Raw genomic sequence first — 18,303 nt, forward strand, 5'->3', positions numbered from 1 at the left:
ATAAATGTCAAAGATTAACAAAGTTTGGAAGTTGATAGGATATAAATAAACTAAATAAAAGGTATACTCATAAGCATGTAAGATTGGTCAAGTGAGTGAACGTCAGGAGAAAAGGGGAGGAGTCAATAGCTCAGGGATGTGCATGGCAAAGAATCACTGGGACAATCAAGATTCTTTTCACCATTCCTTCATTTCTTCACAGTGTTATAATGCACCCTGTGCCCTATGTGGGAGTAGTTCTCCCAAAGGATGGAGACAACTTGATTGTGATTTTCCTATTTTAAACAAAATCTAATATTTGGCTTTATTTTCCAGAGGTCTGGGGAAGTCTTTATCCTGGTAGAAGTATTGTGATGGAGTTAGGGGAAGGCTAAGGGACAGCACAGCTCTGCCTTGGGCAGACTCAATTCTTTTTTTTGCAGGTGGGACCAGGAGCAGAGTTCTGGGGAACTTTTTCCAGTTGCCTTTTTCCTCCCCTTTCCCTGGCCTCCTATTCCTATCTCCTTTCTCCGAAAGCAGTGAGTTGTAGATTTATGATCCAGAAAGGGCTCTCTGTTAATCTTCCAGTTCTTGCATTTTTTTTTTACTCCAGATGTGAGAAGGAAGGGGAGCACTTTACATTGTAAACCATAGTCATTATGCCTTTCCCTCCTATCCACTAAGTTGATGCCTATGGCTTTTCCAAACATTGGGAAATAAATTAGCCAGGCTGTTCTTAGCATTCTGTGTGGAGGGTAGTAGGTCCAGTAGTTATTCTCTGATTAAACAAAAGAAAACCTTCATTGTTACACACATTGTAAAGAAGATGACTTTAAAATGAAGGGATCTTCTTTATTGTAATTTCTTGGTCCACTGCATGTGATCCTGTTTTGTGCCAGTAGCATAGATGAAAAATCATTAATGCTCTTCATTATTCCGTGGTCACTTCACAAATGGCACCATCCAGAAAAACATTATTTAGTAGCAAAATATATTTTAATTGAAAAATCATTTTACGTAACCGAATAAAAATGTGTACCAGGAACTTTCCAAATAGACAGCAGGGTTTGTACATTTCATGAGAGTGGAGCAGCATCTATTTAATATATTTTTATATAGAAAATACAGGCATATTTAAAAATGGAAACGTGTAAGAAAGTATGTCACAAGGAATAACAAAATATAACACAAAATAAAAAAGTGAACCCCAAATAACAAGTTTACTAAACAAAACAAGACCCAGCACCGTGTTGGAATTTCTTTGCGTAAGTTCCAGGATGCCCAGGACTATACCAGGAAGAGATGATCCTGCTTTTAGGAGAGCTGGTTGATTGTGCAGTGGTTAAAACCCAGTCCTCCTTTTCCTGGAACAAAAAACAAAGAGATTCAACAGAAAAGACTGAACTGAAGAGGTATAGCCCTTTTGGGGCTGATTAAAACCAGATTGACAGTCTCAGATACCTGGGCATTATCTGCTGTGTTGTTTGTATGGATGGGAGTCATTCCTTGAGAGAACTAAGGGGCATGGAGAACAGGTGCTAACTTATGAAAAGGTCTGAGCATCAGCAGACTTGAGTTTTAGTTCTGGTTCTGCCACTAGTTTCCTATTGATCATCCTCTCATCTGTAAAATGAGGGGTTTAGACTTCGTGAGCCCCAAGGTCGCTTACAGCATTAATAATCTATGGTTTTTACTCATGGCTTTCGTTTAGGATCAATTTTCTGAAGAGGAACATAGATATTAGAGGGAACACAACCTCCTTCTTAGGGACTGAATTATCTGAGAAGAATACCAGGTCAGTCCTCTTCATCAGTAGAAAAGGTTACAGGTTGAGGGATTTAATGTATGCCCATGGGTATTTGTCCACCAGCTGTCACAGATGCCTGGAAATTGATCCATTTATCAGCAGGAATTTACTGAGCATCAATTTTTGTGCCTGTGCTAAGTATGGGGGACCCAATCTTGAAGGCACTCAATCTCATGAGAGAGAAGGAAATAAAAGGTTATTTGTAAACATTTATTGTTTGGGTTTCTCAGAAAATTTTTTTCTTTCTCCCATTTCAGGGAATTATATTCCACCTTTCTTTCTTCTGGAAATTGCCAGACTCTCCTCCCCTTCACCCAAAGGTAAGGTAAAGGTTTTAACAAAATGATGCTTCATGTTAGTGCAGCATAACCCAACCTCGGACCACAGCTGACGAATCCATGGTGGGCCCTTAACTCCATCTGGACCAGTCAGTTCAGTTCTTCTCCTGAATTTTTAAACTATGTCAGCACACCATTTCTGTGGATACTGTAGTATGACATGTATTGGGTTGTTGGAAAAGTCATGATGTATTTTGTTTATGCTTTTCAAAGGTCATTTATTTATATAAAGAACAAAGATCAATCAATGATATAGTGCCTATTTTGTACAATAACCTTTTGCCATCTTTCAGTGAGCTTCATAATTCCTCGTTCATAGAAGGACCTGTCTTTACCTGTGAAAAACTGAACAAGGTGATGATTTACAGCCTCTTCTGAATTGAATGTTATACCACACAAGGAGTTTTGAAGAGAGCAAAACAAGTGGAAGTCTAAAGGTGCAAGGTCAGGCGAGTATGGTGGGTGTGGCAACACATCCCATCTAAGCTCCAATAATTTTTATAGATGATCAAACTTGTGTGTGGTCTCACATTGTCGTGATGGAACACAACTCCTTTACAATGAACAAGCTCTGGATGTTTCTGGATGATGGATTCATTCAAACTGTCCAATTCCTGACAGTACACATTTGAGTTGATTGTTTGGTTCCTTGGTAGGAGCTCGAAAAACACACCTTTAAAATCCCACCACACTGAGAGCATAGCCTTCCTCTGACGAATGTCTGTTTTCAATGTTGTTTGAGGTGAATCATCACGTCGGGACCAAGACCGTTTGCGCACCACATTGTTGTAAACAATCCACTTCTCATCAGCAGTTATCAGTCGCTCCAAAAAAGGATCGTTTTCCTCACGTTTAATGAATATATTGCAGATGTTTATATGTGCTGTCAAATGAACTTCTTTGAGTTCATGCGGAACCCAAATATTGAGCTTGCTTACGTATCCCAGCTTCTTCAGGTAGTCATGAACGCTTGAATGATGGATGTTCAATGTTTCTGCAATCTCTCATGCTGTGTAACGTGGGTTTGACTCATCAATGCCTTTATTTTGTCGTCATCAACCTCGGTGGGCCTCCCTGACAGAGGAGCGTCGTTGAGATCAAAATCACCAGCACGGAATTTCGTGAACCATCATTGGCATTGATGTTCTTGTAGAGCATTGTCACCATAAACTTTATGCAACTTTTCACAAGCTTGACGCGCATTCTTCCCTTTATGGAAGGAAAACAGTAAAATATGGCAAAAATGCACAGTTTGGTCTTCTATCTTCAACTTGTTGTAAAATCTCCAAAACTCAACCAAATCACTCAATTTTTTTTTTAGAATAAAGCTAGAAGTATCAGCTTTCAAATGACATAGTAATAACATAGATGAGAATGACTCTAGTGCTTCTAAAAATGAACTAGTGCCATCTGTTGCAAACATGCGTCATGACTTTTCCGACAACCCAATAAAATGTGAAAAAAGCAGTCCTGTCCTTCCATGTGAACTGGTCAGTAGAAAAACCAGAGAGAAGATGGAGCAAATGCTGGAGAGGGAAGCTGAGACAGGAGATGGAGAGGCTTCAGGTTGCTTTTAAGTCCTCAGTCTGGTCCTCCTGAAACTCAGCCATCCCAAGTACTTGGGTTCCATGCAAGGTCCCTCTATTGTGATAACAAATTACTTCCTTTGCTTAAGCTAGTTAGAGTTGCAATAAGACAGTCCTAACGAATATGGGTTTTCTAGAAAAATGGATCACAGAATAAAGAAGGTGGAAGTGGATGGGGTGGGGGTGGGGCGGGGAACTGCCCAGTCTCTTGGGGGAAGCTGACCTTTCCTTGAATATGGAATACACTTCTCGGCTTAATTTTTTTGGATTCCTTTATCAAACTTTTGCATAAAAATGTAGATTTTGTTCTCTCTATTAGTATTTTCACATAAGCTAAGAACACCCTTCCCCTCATCAAGAAAGACTCCTTTGGGAGTATTTCGAAGTTAGGGAACCACACAAACTCTGGGTTTCCTTTTTTTACCTGTTTGAAGGAGTTGAAATATAAAGTATAAAATTACAAGCATGTCATAAATATTTCCTGTTCCTTTTGGAGTCACTGTCATTCTTATTCCTTTCATCTTTTCTGTTTTTCTCTTTCTCTCTTATTTTCTCTCATTTTCCCTAAATATCCATTCCAGTTTGACTTTCATTATTTTATATTTTCCAACTCTGTTCTCAGGTAAAACTATCATCTTTATCTTGGAAGCTTCTGAATATGCTCGTACAATCCAAGTTTGCTCTCTGGGGTTCAGTTTATTTTTTTTCTCTCTGCAGAGATGGCATATACCTGAGATAATATGAGGAAATTCGCTGGCACAAGACAGACTTTTTGTTAATTAAGTTTGGATTTAAGTAAATTTTTGTCTTTGCAGGTTGACATTGACATTCCAGTCAAAATGAAATAAAAGGAAATAGAAAAATAAGACTTGTTTTCAGTTAACTGATTCCCATTTTTTAAAATGAATATGGAAATGTCCTTTTGTTTTTAATGATTTATATAAGATGGAAGTACATTTTTACCATATAAATCTAAGTGATGTAATACAATGATGTACACTGAAAATTAAAATAAAGCTGGTAATATTCCAAGATTGCAATATTTGCAAAGGCAATATTTTAGTACTGAAAATATTTTATCCATGGTATGATGCAATATATCTGACATTTCCTGAGATTTAAAAAAGTTTAAACCTTGAGAAAGAAGAACAAAGCTGGAGGCATCACGGACCCTGATTTCAAACTATATATCACAAAGCTACAGTAATCAAAACAGCATCGTATTGTCATAGAAACAGGCACATAAATCAATGAAATAGAATAGAGAACCCAGAAATAAACCCTTGTATATATGATCAACTAATTTAAGACAAAGGAGCCAAGACTGTACAATGGAGAAAGGACAGTCTCCTCAATAAATAGTGTTGGAAAAACTGGACAGCCACGTACAAAGGAATAACACTGGACCACTATTTTACATCGCCCACAAAAATTAACTCAAAATGAATGTAAAACCTGAAACCATAAAACTTCTAGAATAAAACATAAATGGTAAGGTCCTTGACATTGATCTTGGCAATAGTTTTTTGGATTTGACACCAAAAGCATAGGTAACACAAGCAAAAATTAACAAGTGGAACTACATCAAACTAAAAAGCTTCTGCACAGCCAAGGAAACCATCAACAAAATGAAAAGGCAACCTACTGAATAGGAGAAGATATTTGCAAATCATATATCTGATAAGGAGTTAATATCCAAAATATATGAAGAACTCATACAATCTCACAACCAAAAAACAAACAATCTGATTAAAAAACGAGCAGAGGATTTAAATAGACGTTATTTTCCAAAGAAGACACGCAGAAGGCCAACAGGTACATGAAAAAATGCTCAACATTGCTAATCATTAGGGAAATGCAACTCAAAACCACAATGAGATATCACTTCACACATGTTAGAATGGCTATTATCAAAAAGACAAAAAAACAACAAATGTTGATCAGGATGTGGAGGAAAAGGAAGCCTTGTGCATTGTTGGTGGGAATGTAAATTGGTGCAGCCACTATGGAAAACAGTATGGAGGTTCCTCAAAAAAATAAAAATAGAACTATCTTATGACCCAGCAATTCCACTTCTGGGTATTTATCCGAAGAAAACAAAAACACTAACTTGAAAAGACATATGCACCCGCATGTTTGCTGCAGCATTATTTACAATAGCTACGACATGGAAACAATCTAAGTGTCCATTGATAGAATGAATGGATAAAGAAAATGTGTCTGTCTATCTATTCTATCTATCTATCTATCTATCTATCTATCTATCTATCTATCTATCTAATCTATCTAAAATGGGATATTCAGCCATAGAAAATAAGGAAATACTGCCATTTACAATAAACTGGATGGACCTTGAGGGTATTATGCCAATTGAATAAGTCACACAAAGACAAATACCGTATGATCTCACTTAAGTGTGCAATCTACAAAAACAAAAACAAAAAAACCCCAAACTCATAGATACAGAGATAAATTGGTGGTTGTAAAAGGCTAGGGTTGCGGGGTAGGTGGGTACAATGGATGAAAGAAGTCAAAAGGTAAAAACTTCCTGTTGTAAAATAAAGAAATCATGGGGATATAATGTACAGCATGGCGACTATAGTTAGTAATAGTGTATTACATATTTGAACGTTGTTAAATCTTAAAGGTTCTTATCACTAGAAAAATGTTTTGTAACTATGTATGGCGATGAATGTTCACTAGACTTGTTGTGGTGATCATTTCACAATATATATACAAATATCAAATATATTGTACACCCGAAACTAATATAATGTTGTATGTCAATTAATAATTTTAAAAACGCTTAAATGATTTTTAACTATTTTTCCTGACTTATTTTTGTGATAATCTTTTTTCAACTATGATATTAATATTTATCTAGTAGAAATTAGAAACCAATGACAAAACATATATTTACATAAATTTTCTTATAGTTAAATACTAAATATATATATACACTAAAATATGAAAAAATTTTGACTTTGAATATAAACATTCTTATCGTTTTCAATACTATATTTATTGTAATTAGGAATGCAAATGAAAATCAATAAAATGTATTTTTATTATTTATTTTACATCCTTGCATATGAAGGATATAGTCTTCTATTCAAGAAGGCAGTTAATTTATTTAACTAATGAATTGTTTTCTTTTTTTTGTGGAAAAATATGGAATGCTCCACAAATTTGTGTGTCATCCTTGCGCAGGGGTCATGCTGATTTTCTCTGTATTATTCCAATTTTACTATATGTGCTGCCCAAATGAGCACAAAATCATCTATTTTTCAGATATCATTGTTTTGTCAGTCCTTAATTAATATTTCTTTGTGTTGGCTTTAGTTCAAATGTATAGAGTGTACCTCAAATTGGATACTTTTGGCTACAAAATGCTAACACTCACACTAGAGATACCTTTTGGCTCTTGGGACAACTTGGATTTTGATCTCTTCACGTTATAGATAAGCTTGAGTTTTTGGTTGTCTTACCTGGAACAGTCATGTCCTGTCCAAGCCGAGAGACAATGACACCGGTTTGGTCTTACACATTTTCCACCATTTAAGCAGGGAGACTGGCAAACGGCTGGAATGAAAAAAATCATGCATTTATTTAATTAATACTTAGCCATTCTGAAGATGTCCATGAAAGTATGTAGCATAAGACTTGACTCTGTTTTCTGCCCCAGCAGCCACCATTCCTCACACACTGTTTGCATTATGCCTTTCTGCCACTCTGCTTGACCTCATGTCATTATGTGGCACCACCTCCCATTTTTCCTTCCAAGCCAGACAATTCTCATAAATAAGCCCTAAGTTAAGTTCTACCTATGTATTAAAGTCTTTTCTGCTAATTTCAAGTCCACTGATTTTTTTTTCTCCTTTAATCTTTTAATTTAGGCAACCAGTTTGACACGATGTTATGAACTGTAAAATTTTCATATGCTCTGTTAGACTGTAAATCTCGAGGGAGGTAGCACTGAACTGTGATTGGGTCACTACATAAGACATCAACTCTTATGACAATAAATCAGGCACATAGGTTGTCTAAAATAACAGATGATTCAAAAGCCCTTTATGTTTGCAGGAAACATATCTCATGACTTTTGCTGGCTTGAATTGGAATTATAGAACCTGGAGTAGAGTTAAAAATGAGTCACAGATGAAACCCCGAGTGAGCACCTGAAGATTTACTATATAGACATTTTTCTCACACGCCCACAGTCTCATAACCAAATTCTTTAGTTGAATGAATTTATTTGTTAAAAACAAAAAAAAACACCTAAGGATGCTAAAACTTATAAAGACCTAACACCAGTTTAACAAATCAAAGAGAAAGGAGAACTCCCTATAGGAAGAAAATAAAGGGCCTTGAAAGAAAGCTGGAAATGAGAAACATTTCAGTCTCATTATTTCAGCCTCATTATTGCTTGGAAAGGAAAGCTTCCCCAGATGAAAAACTCATCTTTGGTGATATATAAATTAATGTCACTTCTTTAATCACTCATTCATAAAATATGGGGAAAATGCCAGCAAGTACCAGGCAGTTGAAAAGCACTGGGTGGGAAGAAAGAAAACAAGAAGTAAAACACTAGTCTTTGTCCTTGGGGAGCTCTCTTGGAGAGTTAAGACTAAGGGTAGGCAAATAGAATGCCCGTACTTGCAATGCAATAAAAGGAAATTATGAAACAAAGCAGGTTTAAAAATAGCAAAAATAAAACCCAATAATCTAAAACTAAGCCTCAATAGATTCTATTTGCTAATATTAGAAACAAAAGCAAGGAGCCGGCCGAGTGGCTCAGTTGGTTAAGAGCATAAGCTCTGAGCAACAGGGTTGCTGGTTTGATTCCCACATGGGCCAGTGAGCTGCGTCCGAGCTGAGCTGCCTCTGAGCTGCCAACAGGTGGCAGGATAGCTCAGCTGGTGAGAGCGAGCGCTCTTAGCAACAAGGTTTCTGGATCAACTTCAGCATGGGATGGTGGGCTATGTCCACCAGCAACTAAGATTGAACACGGCACCTTGAGCTGAGTGGCCGCGAGCTGCCTATGGGTGGCCGGATGGTGACTGGATTTAGAGCTAAGCTAGCTGCACCATCCATGACTAAGATTGAAGGACAACAACTTGGCTGTTCTCCTTCCGCAATTAAAAAAAAAAATCAGGAGCATGGTGATTTAATGGTGCCTGACTGTATTAACACATTAGTCACTGTTTTCACTTCCCTGTCTAAAAGCTTAACATTTCCACATTCCCTATAACATGGGTGCATGCCCCCAGTGTTACTTTCTGCTCCATTCTCATGCTGTGTCTTCTGCACAGTCTTACTGTTTTTCCCACTGAATGTTTTGGTGACCTACATATTTCTATCTCCAGTCTAGACGTATCTTCTGGGAACCGAAACCATGATCTAACTGCCTGCCAGATCTCTCCTTCGTAGATTCCACAGGCCCCTCAAACTCAGCATTTCCACACTTAATTCCTTATCTAAACTGCCAACCTACTCCTTTTGGGTTCTCTTAGTAAATGGCACCACCTTCCACACAAGAGCCCAAACTGGAAATATCAGTCTTAACCCTTCTGAGGTATTTACTCCCACAATAAATCTATCATCAAGTAGTATTGATTCAACTCCCTAACTTCTCATAAATCCTTCTTGTTTTTCATTATCATTTCTCCACACTTCATTTCCTCTTGCGAATTCTGCTTCGGCAAACTTCCTAACTGGTCTCTGGACTTGCTTCCTGCCATTTCCCATATTGCTGCCAAAATAATTTTTCTAAAAGAAAAATCTGATCACACTGTTTCCCTGCTTAAAACCCTTCAGTGGCATCTGTTGCTCATAAGACATAATCCGACCTCTAAAACTTAGAACGCAATGCGTTTCCTAATCTGATTCTGTCCATCTTTACAGCGTCATTTCCAACCACGCCCCTACATTTTCTCTATGGCTTCGGCGATCCTTTCCTGAACACACCTGTGTTATATTTCCATGCCTTGGGCTAAAATGACCTCCCGGTGACTCTCACTCATCCTCTGATTCTCTGCTTGTAAAGCCTTTTCTGAACATCCATACTTGGTTAGTTTACCCATCTTTACTCTCCTATCTCCTATTAAAGAATTCTATTAGCCACTAGTTATCTACTCATCGACTATTCCGCGTCACTTCTTTTCTAGATTGAATTCTGGAGGGCAAGAGCCCCTGCTTCATATACTTTTGTATGCTTAGTACTCAGGAGGTACAAGCAGGGTGCGTGCTGAGGTGGCTGCTGCAAGATGAAACAGAGAGGAAGACTACGTGGCTCATTGTCATTAAGGAGCTTATTGTAGTTAGGGGCTCGGGGGGTGACAAGGAAGCCATCCATCACTGCAGGGGACAATGTGTGACTGCTAGGATGGGAAGTAAGGGTTACCAGGTGTGCTGAAGCCAGTTGATGCAGCACCTTGGAAGTCCGAAGAATCTGGGCTGGATGTGAAGACAATACACAATCATTTTAGGTTCTTAAACAGGGCAACACATGCCAAAAGTAGTAAGTATTTGTGCTATTTGGGAAATGAAGATGGGAGAGCCAACTAGTAGGTTCTGGCGGTGATCAAAAGAGGAGGTCTTTTGCTAACTGGTAACAGCGGGGACAGAGTAGGATGCAAGAGACACTGTGCAGGAAGGAACAAAAGGAGTGCTGATACTGGTAATCGCAGATGAAGATGAGGGGAAGTCAAGAGTGGTGCCACCACCTGCCACAATAAGGAGCCTAGGAAAGGGCAAGGCTGGTTTGCAGGTGTGTGCAGTTTTGTAAGCATGAGAAATGCAGATAAATATCAAAGTTGATGTGTCATATAGGAATACTATATACAGATGGATTTAAGAGTTTCAAGTAAAAGCTTCAAATGGAGCCTCTGGTACATTTCCACATTCATGGATGGCTCCCTTTTGGTTTTAGGTCGGGTGACTGCACATCTAGTTTTGCCTGTGACCGTACCTTTCACTCCCATTTACCTGGGTTACTTATTAATAGTGCCCCTGTCACTCTCAAAAGTGTCCTAATGGGAAGCTAAATTATATGGTCACCCAGCCTTAGAACTCATGACAAGCTCTGGTGTCAGCAAGTCTGTTCTTCTTTACATTTGAGCCCACTGGGGAGGTGGTATCAATATTGTTTACAAGAGGGAGGGTGGAGGGTTAGAGCTAATACTAAGTCACTACAGCAAGTTCTATTCTTTTAACAATTGCCTAAAAAATCAGGAGATGGAAAAGGTAAAAATATGTCATTTGAACTGATATATTAGACATCTATGGAAAGACCTATCATATGCAGGCAGTATGCTAGGTACTGAGGATATAAAGGTCACAAAGAAACATTCCTGTCTCAACTAACATGTGACCTAGTGGGGCGTGGGGACAGATCGATAAGCAATTAAACAGGTAGCAAAGTCTATTGGGATAAATGCTATATTTGCGATCGGCCAGGGTTGCTGATGGGATGTGCTTGTCATCAATCAATCAACAACAGTTAGTGATGTCCGTCCATGATAAGGAATGATCTCTTTAATGAGTTTTTCACTTTCACTTAAATTGTACTTATTTAGTAGCTTGTTCTCTCTAAATAATTACCATGAATGTCATCATTTAGCTTCATAGAGATTAATCATAAATATTCTGAACCTCTGCATAACGTTTTCTCTACATTCTGAAGAATAGAGCGGATGACATGAAGGAGGCTGACAACTGAGTCAACCCGACTTCTCTTCTTTGGCACACGAGCCTGAAAGGTGTCCCTGAGTCAGCCATACCATTCCCCATTGAGACCACCGTTCAAACTACCATTCTGAGGCGTTCTTGAGAAACTTGGGTACCCTTGTTTTTCTCACTGCCACTTCTGAATCAGAGTTCCATGCATCAGTGTCCTCTAGGGCTTCACGGAGCCAAGTCACCAAGGAAACAAACTGTGAGAGGAGGCTTACCTAGGTGACAGCGGGACCCCGTCCAGCCAGGCAGGCAGTCGCACTGATAAGGGGCCACACAGCGCCCGCCATTCAGACACTGAAGAATGCATATTGCTAGAAAGGAGATCGAAAAGGAGTTGATCAAAATATACATACTCAGATATGTTCAAGTGTGCAAAAAAAATTTTTCCAGGAGGAGAAAAACCTTGCATGACCCACTAGATAATCTTCCCGTCTGTCTTGTTTATTAATAAGTATCATTGTGAAAACACCGTTAGGAAAGTGTCTGGACTCTTAGCCTGATGCAATGACTAATGCCAAGTGCACTTCTCAGAGAGGACACACTGTAATCAATACCTGCTGAGTGCTTTGCCTTCCCTTCGCAAAATAAGCAGAATGTTCTCCATTTATTATAGTGTCAGGTTTCCATTACAGAGGACATAAAATGCTTTAATAGGGTTTGGCTGTCTGGAGCCTCTCTTCTTGTCCTGAATTAAATGTGAGAATGGAGCCAGATGGCTACCTTGTAGGCTGGTGTTGGCAACACATTAGTGGCGATGGGACAACTGACCCTTTACTTCCTTGGCGCTGAGGCCTGATGCTGACTGAATCAGGCCATCCCTACCCCCTCCATGGCAACCATTCCTCCTACTAGAAATTACTGAGCTCTTTAAAGAGGCATAGTCTGTTTAGAAAGGAGTGAGATGGTCTACTGGCAGGCTACTCAAAGCATGGTTCTCAAACCAAAAGCACTGGAATCACCTTGAACTTTTCTAGAAATACAGAACCTTAGGTCCTAACTTAGATCTACTGAATCATAATCTTCATTTAATAACACCTCCTGGATGGTTTGCACACACAGTAAAGCTTGGGACGTGCTGGTCTAATCCAGGAGGGCAGGTATATGCTCAGCAAGGTGAGCCAGGCCTGCTGTTAGGGTACCCAGGGTAAATGTTCCCCGAGTCTTTGGACAATTAACATGATAGCATGTCAAGTGTGGGAGCCCTCAGCGGGAAGGAACGACTGGGGCAAAGAATAAGGAAAAAGGCGATTTCTTTTCTTTCTTAATCATGGTGAGAATGCTTGCTTTGGTAGGTTGCTAGTGACTTACATTTATTTCCATCTTGTATTTTCCTTTCTAGGTTCATTGAAATAGTTACACTTAAAAAAGTTTTAGAATCTCTTATAAAATGTCTGGCCTTAGAAAACACTGATACAGACCAATGGCCATCATGTTAATGACTCTTAAAGTGATTTACATATATCATTTCTAATGAAACATGAAATCATTTTATCCTCACATATTGTTTTTTTAAGATATTAAAACAAAGTGTGGTTTAGACATTTAAAAAAACATTTAAAACCACTTACAGTCTCCTGGAAGTTCAAACTGAAATGTATTTTTATGAGGATCAAAATTTTATATTAATTTACCAAGCATTTTGTAGATATAGGAGTGCCAACTTTCCTTATTTTCTTAATTGGGAAGAACTACTCTTATTGAAAGAGAGTTAATGGTGGGCAGCAAATATTACCTGCAAAGTACAATGTTAGGCAATGCCATGAATTAATAGCAATGAGGAACATAGCACATAAATGGACTTCAGAGGAGGGAAGACAAAGACTGCGAGACCCTCCATTACAAGCTCCTATCCAAGAAGATTCTTGGAAATTTGTGCCTGGAGATGTGGAGATGACTTTGATGGATCTTGATAACTGTATTTCCAAGGTCACTAATATTCTAGATCTCCTGCAACCAATTTACATATTCAGAGCAGCCGTAGCCGCTTTGTCTGGTCTGCTACAGGAGAAACAAGTTAATTCCTGCCACCGGTAAGGCAAATTCCTAGAAACTCCCCTGAGTTAGGAGCTTCCATGCCAATTATCAGGACTCCAAGTAAGATTGGAGGAGAGACTCACGCTCTTCACAGAGGCGCCCCATCCAGCCATCTGGACAGGAGCAAGCATTTGGGCGTTGGCAGATACCTCCATTCTGACATGGGAATCGACAGACAGCTGCAAGAGAAGATGGATAATCATAAATCTAGGGAATTATGGAAGGGTGGTTGCCAAAAATTGCATTGCTCACTTACATTGCATCCTTGACTCAAGCTTTAAGGAAGAGAAACAACCAAATCTCAAGATTTGGTTGGGGATGAACATGAGGGGCTCAAGGGGGGGGGGGCGCATAACAAGCATGGGTGGTTCTGAGAACATGGCTTTCCAGGGTTTAGTAATTTGGGGGTTCAGGGTATGAAGGGACAAGGTGGTTTACACAAAAGATAGTCTCTTTTGATCTGGACCGGGAGAAACACCCCTTCCAGAAGATTTGAAAATGTGCTTCCAAATGGGGCCTTTGATGGCCAGTAGCTCTTTGGTGCTGCCACTGTCCCTCAGTACCTTAAAATAAACAAGTGAGGAAATAAGCGCGCGCACACACACACACACACACACACACACACACACACACACAATCACTACCGACTTCTGTCTCTAAGTGAAGCCTGGTCTATTCCTTGAGGATGCCTCCTTCTCAGCAGCCCTCTCAAGAGGAGGCTGCACACTGTCCCATGTAATCATATTTCTTTGTTGCTTCCAATCAATGTCCTTTCTCCTGCAATAACCCTTGCCACTTTTGAGGCTCATGCCATTCATTCTTTGGTTTCCTTAATTCTCCCTGACCCTGTAAGTCATTTGGCCTTTTCACCCCAGGTGCAAATCTGATCATTGTCCATGTGGCCAGGCGGACAATCCAACCAATAACTGAGTTATTCTTTTAGTTCTTCGGTATGTCTGTCTTATTTACTAGTATAGCTCCTGACTTTCAGTAAATATTTGTAGAACAAATAGAATTATTATGATTTTTAAAACATTATATGATATTAAGAAAGTATACATTTTAAAAGGATATAGTAGGATGCTTCACTATCTACTTCTTTCTGTTTTACAGAATTTCAAGCCTAGAATCTCAGAGTTCTGTGTGCAAGCTTTCAAAACTCATCTCCATCAAGGGAAATGACACAGATGTTAAAAGAAAATTTAAAGCAAGAAAAAGGAAAATAGCATGCATACTGGTTGTTGGCCATATCAGATGTCCATATACATTTCCCTACAGTTTCACTAAGAAATAACCATTTGAATGTTTTCTTACCTCTGCAAATAGGAGGTGATGTCCAGTTTCCACTCTCGAGGCAAACACTCCTTAGGGAACCCTCCAACATGTATCCACTGTAACACGAGTAGGTGATCATGTCCCCATACTGGTAATGAACGCCTCGAGCAATCGCATTTTCCACGTGAGCTGGTGGACCACATGAGATTTCTGCAGGAAAATAGAACAATTAGACCTGTGCTCCTCACCCAGCCAGTGGATGGGAGAGAACACAGTCTCACCTCTAAGACTAAATAAATCTTGAGAGCAAAGATAAAATACATAAAGATAACTTTTTCACCTATAAATAACAAAAATTAAGTGCGCAAGATCCAAGGTTTTGTCGTCTGAGTCCAGGGTTGGAGCTGAGCTGTTTTGTACTCACGGCAAGAAGTTTGCAGAAGACCAAGAATGAGCTCTTGCACTTGCCAGAGATGTGGCTGCAAGAAAGCTTAGATGCTGGGTGCCTAGCAAATTAAAAGGTAGAAGTGTGGGGATTACCTGTCGTCCATCATTTCAGAAGAAAAATCATTAATTGCAGCACCTTACATCCCATCAAGACTGTTTCAGTAGTGCCTAGAAGAGTGCTGGGCATGCAGTGCGCTCTTGATACATACTTGAAAAATGAGCAAATGAATGCATATTGTCTCTAAGCTATAGATGCTCTTAATTTACACACCTTGATGGGGCTTATGACATTCAAGGTTTCACATGAATTTCCCTCTTTTCAAAACTCTAAAGCAGTGACTCTCTACTTTTGGAATGTGTTAGAGCACATGATAATCCTCCCTTTAAAAATATATATTGTAGATGTGAATGAAAAATTTTATAACTAATTTTGCTTTGAGAATTTTATGAGAAGCCTTGAGATAACTAGTTATTCTATGGTGGCTCACAAGACAAGGAGTGCATTAGAGTCAGAGCTCTCACCGGTGTCCAGTTTGCATGAGTCTAACTTTTAGATGAATCTTCATAAACTGACTTGTAAAAGGTTGCTTAGTGGACATAATACTACTCAAACTTATCAGAGGGGATGATGAATTTGTACCATCTTTTTTTTTTAAGATTTTATTGGGGAATTGGGGAAGGGGAACAGTGTTGGGAATTGGGGAAGGGGAACAGCCAAGTTGTTGTCCTTTAATCTTAGTTGTGGAGGGCGCAGCTAGCTCAGCTCCAAGTCCAGTCGCTATCTGGCCACCCGTCAGCAGCTTGCAGTCCCTCAGCTCGAGGTGCTGTGTTCAATCTTAGTTGCAGGTGGGCATAGCCTACCATCCCATGTGGGAATTGAACCAGCAACCTTGTTGCTAAAAGCACACGCTCTCACCAGCTGAGCCATCCTGCCACCTGTTGGCAGCTCAGTGGCAGCTCAGCTCGGGCGCAGCTCACTGGCCCATGTGGGAATTGAACCAGTGACCCTGTTGCTCAGGGCTTGCCTCTTAACCAACTGAGCCACTTGGCCATCCCTGTACCATTTTTTTAAATTTTCTTTTCCTCCCAAGGCGGATGAAAATATTAGTTCAATCAGTTGGATATCAAATATGTTTTAATGCCTACTGTGTATCAGGAACTGGAAAGAAATAAATGAATAAAATGCTGTCCCTTTACTCAAAGGGGAAAGATAAAGAATACTGTAATGCCACTTAAAAAGCTATAGAGGAGTGCTGCATACTATACTGTAGAAAAATTGAGCAACTAACTTGAATTAAACTGAAAGTAAATAGGCAATATAATATAAATTACTATTACTAAGTTGAATGTAACTGATTATGCTTAGGATTGTCAGGGTAGGAATCACAATAAAAGTGGCATTTGGCTATGCTATAAAGCTTGAGTGGGTCAGAGAAAAAGAGCTTCCAGGTTGGGGGAGGGACCTGTAAAAAGTCCATGGAGAGCTGAGGGTTGGTTTATATAAATGGTTATCAAGGCATGGTATTCGGGCCACTTGTATGGGAATTGCCTTGGGTTCTTATTAAAAATGCGCATTTCTGGGGTTTCTTAGCTTATGAGTCCGCATCTTACATACTTTCCCTGGGCAATTCTCATGCGCACTAAGTTTTAATCACTGGTTTGTAGGAATACCTAATAGGAGGAGGTGAAAAGAATGAGGAAAGTGGCTGCTCAGGTTCTTTAGGCAAGATATTTCGTGCTAAGCCAACGACTTCCTGCCTAATAGAAAACACGGCAGACAGATTGAGGATAACAAACAATCGTGGAAGCAGTCTCCTTCTCTCCAAGGCAACGGTGATCCTCTCAAGAATACTGAGGAATAATTAAGCATGCACTAACGAAAGCAGCATGTACCGAGCGCATGTCTCTGCTCTTTCCTCCAGGGGCCTGAGTGGTAAGTCTCAAGGACCCAGGACCAAGGTGAGGCTATGTAGGCAGAATAAGACCACTTGGCTTGTCTTAGTTCAGGCTGGTGGCTTTAAATTAGACTAGAGGGTCAAAACCTATACCTGGTTAGTTCTTTCCACTTTACTAGGAGTAGATCTCATAAGGATCGGGGACCCAAATCCCAGCTAAAAGTATAATACACACTTTCCTGGAGTAAAATTAAAACTCTAATGTTGCAGTAGGCTGCCAGTTGAAAATTCAGGGACCTGGGTTCTTGGTGTATCTCTTACTATAAGGAGATGCTACTAATAGATACCAATTCACTTATTCTTCAAAACAAACCTATAAGATAGGTGTTATTGGTGCTATTAACTTAACACGAGAGCCCTAAGGCTCCCAGAAGTTAGGGGTAATAGGATAAGTTTAGAGTTAGAAAATTCTGAGGATAGAATTCGAATTCAAGTCTTTTCTGATCCCAGAATCCCTATGGCCTTCAGTATGCACATTTCTTATCTCCTTAATTGGAGTGCAAGTGTTCTGAAGATGGGGGTCATTGTAGACATAACAGATTCTTATACTATGGAGCCCAGTGCTTTGCATCTGGCTAGTCTCAATGAATATTTGTTCACTGATTGCTGTAGAGGGAGGACCCTGGACCACAAGGAAGTCTGGAGGGCAGGATGGTCGGCAGGGAGATGTTTTAAGCACAGGAAGTGTTAAGAGTTACCATAAGGCAGAAAGAGATGCCACCAGATTCCATGTTCTATATCAACATGGTGCTAGCCCAGAGCTTCTCAAATTCTGGTTCCAGCATCAGCAGTATTGCCATCAGCACCACCTGGGAACTTGTTAAAAATGCAAATACTCAGGTCTCATCCCAGACCTACTGAATCAGAAACTCTAGGCCTCTGGGGGAGGGGGACAGCAATCTGTCTTTAACAAGCCCTCTAGGTGGTTCTGATGCAGGCTTAAGTCTGAGAACCACTGTGGAAAAATATTTGTATTGCAAAGTATTCATACCTAATTAAAGGGTAGTTTGGGGACTCTGACAATGTAGAGAAAAATCTATTTTAGATTTACTATCTTACTGGTTCTTAGAATAGCACATTTAAAAATTCTGTTCAGGGCCAGCAGAGTGGCTCAGTTGGCTAAGAGCTTGCTAAAGAGTGTGAGC

At 39.6% G+C, this 18,303-nt stretch overlaps 1 protein-coding gene across 1 annotated transcript in view; it reads right to left on the minus strand.

Annotated features, from left to right (window-relative positions):
- Positions 1-1,076: 1,076 nt before the first annotated feature.
- The window catches only part of SVEP1 (sushi, von Willebrand factor type A, EGF and pentraxin domain containing 1), a 177,261-nt gene continuing 160,034 nt past the window's right edge, over positions 1,077-18,303 (minus strand). The window contains 5 exon segments of the mRNA XM_019635789.1: positions 1,077-1,343; positions 7,199-7,292; positions 11,663-11,758; positions 13,565-13,660; positions 14,796-14,966. Of these exon segments, the coding sequence (XP_019491334.1) occupies positions 1,322-1,343; positions 7,199-7,292; positions 11,663-11,758; positions 13,565-13,660; positions 14,796-14,966 (479 nt within the window). The 3' untranslated portion in view covers positions 1,077-1,321.

The sequence above is a fragment of the Hipposideros armiger genome, unplaced genomic scaffold (assembly GCF_001890085.2).
Source record: "Hipposideros armiger isolate ML-2016 unplaced genomic scaffold, ASM189008v1 scaffold_24, whole genome shotgun sequence".
NCBI lineage: Eukaryota > Metazoa > Chordata > Mammalia > Chiroptera > Hipposideridae > Hipposideros > Hipposideros armiger.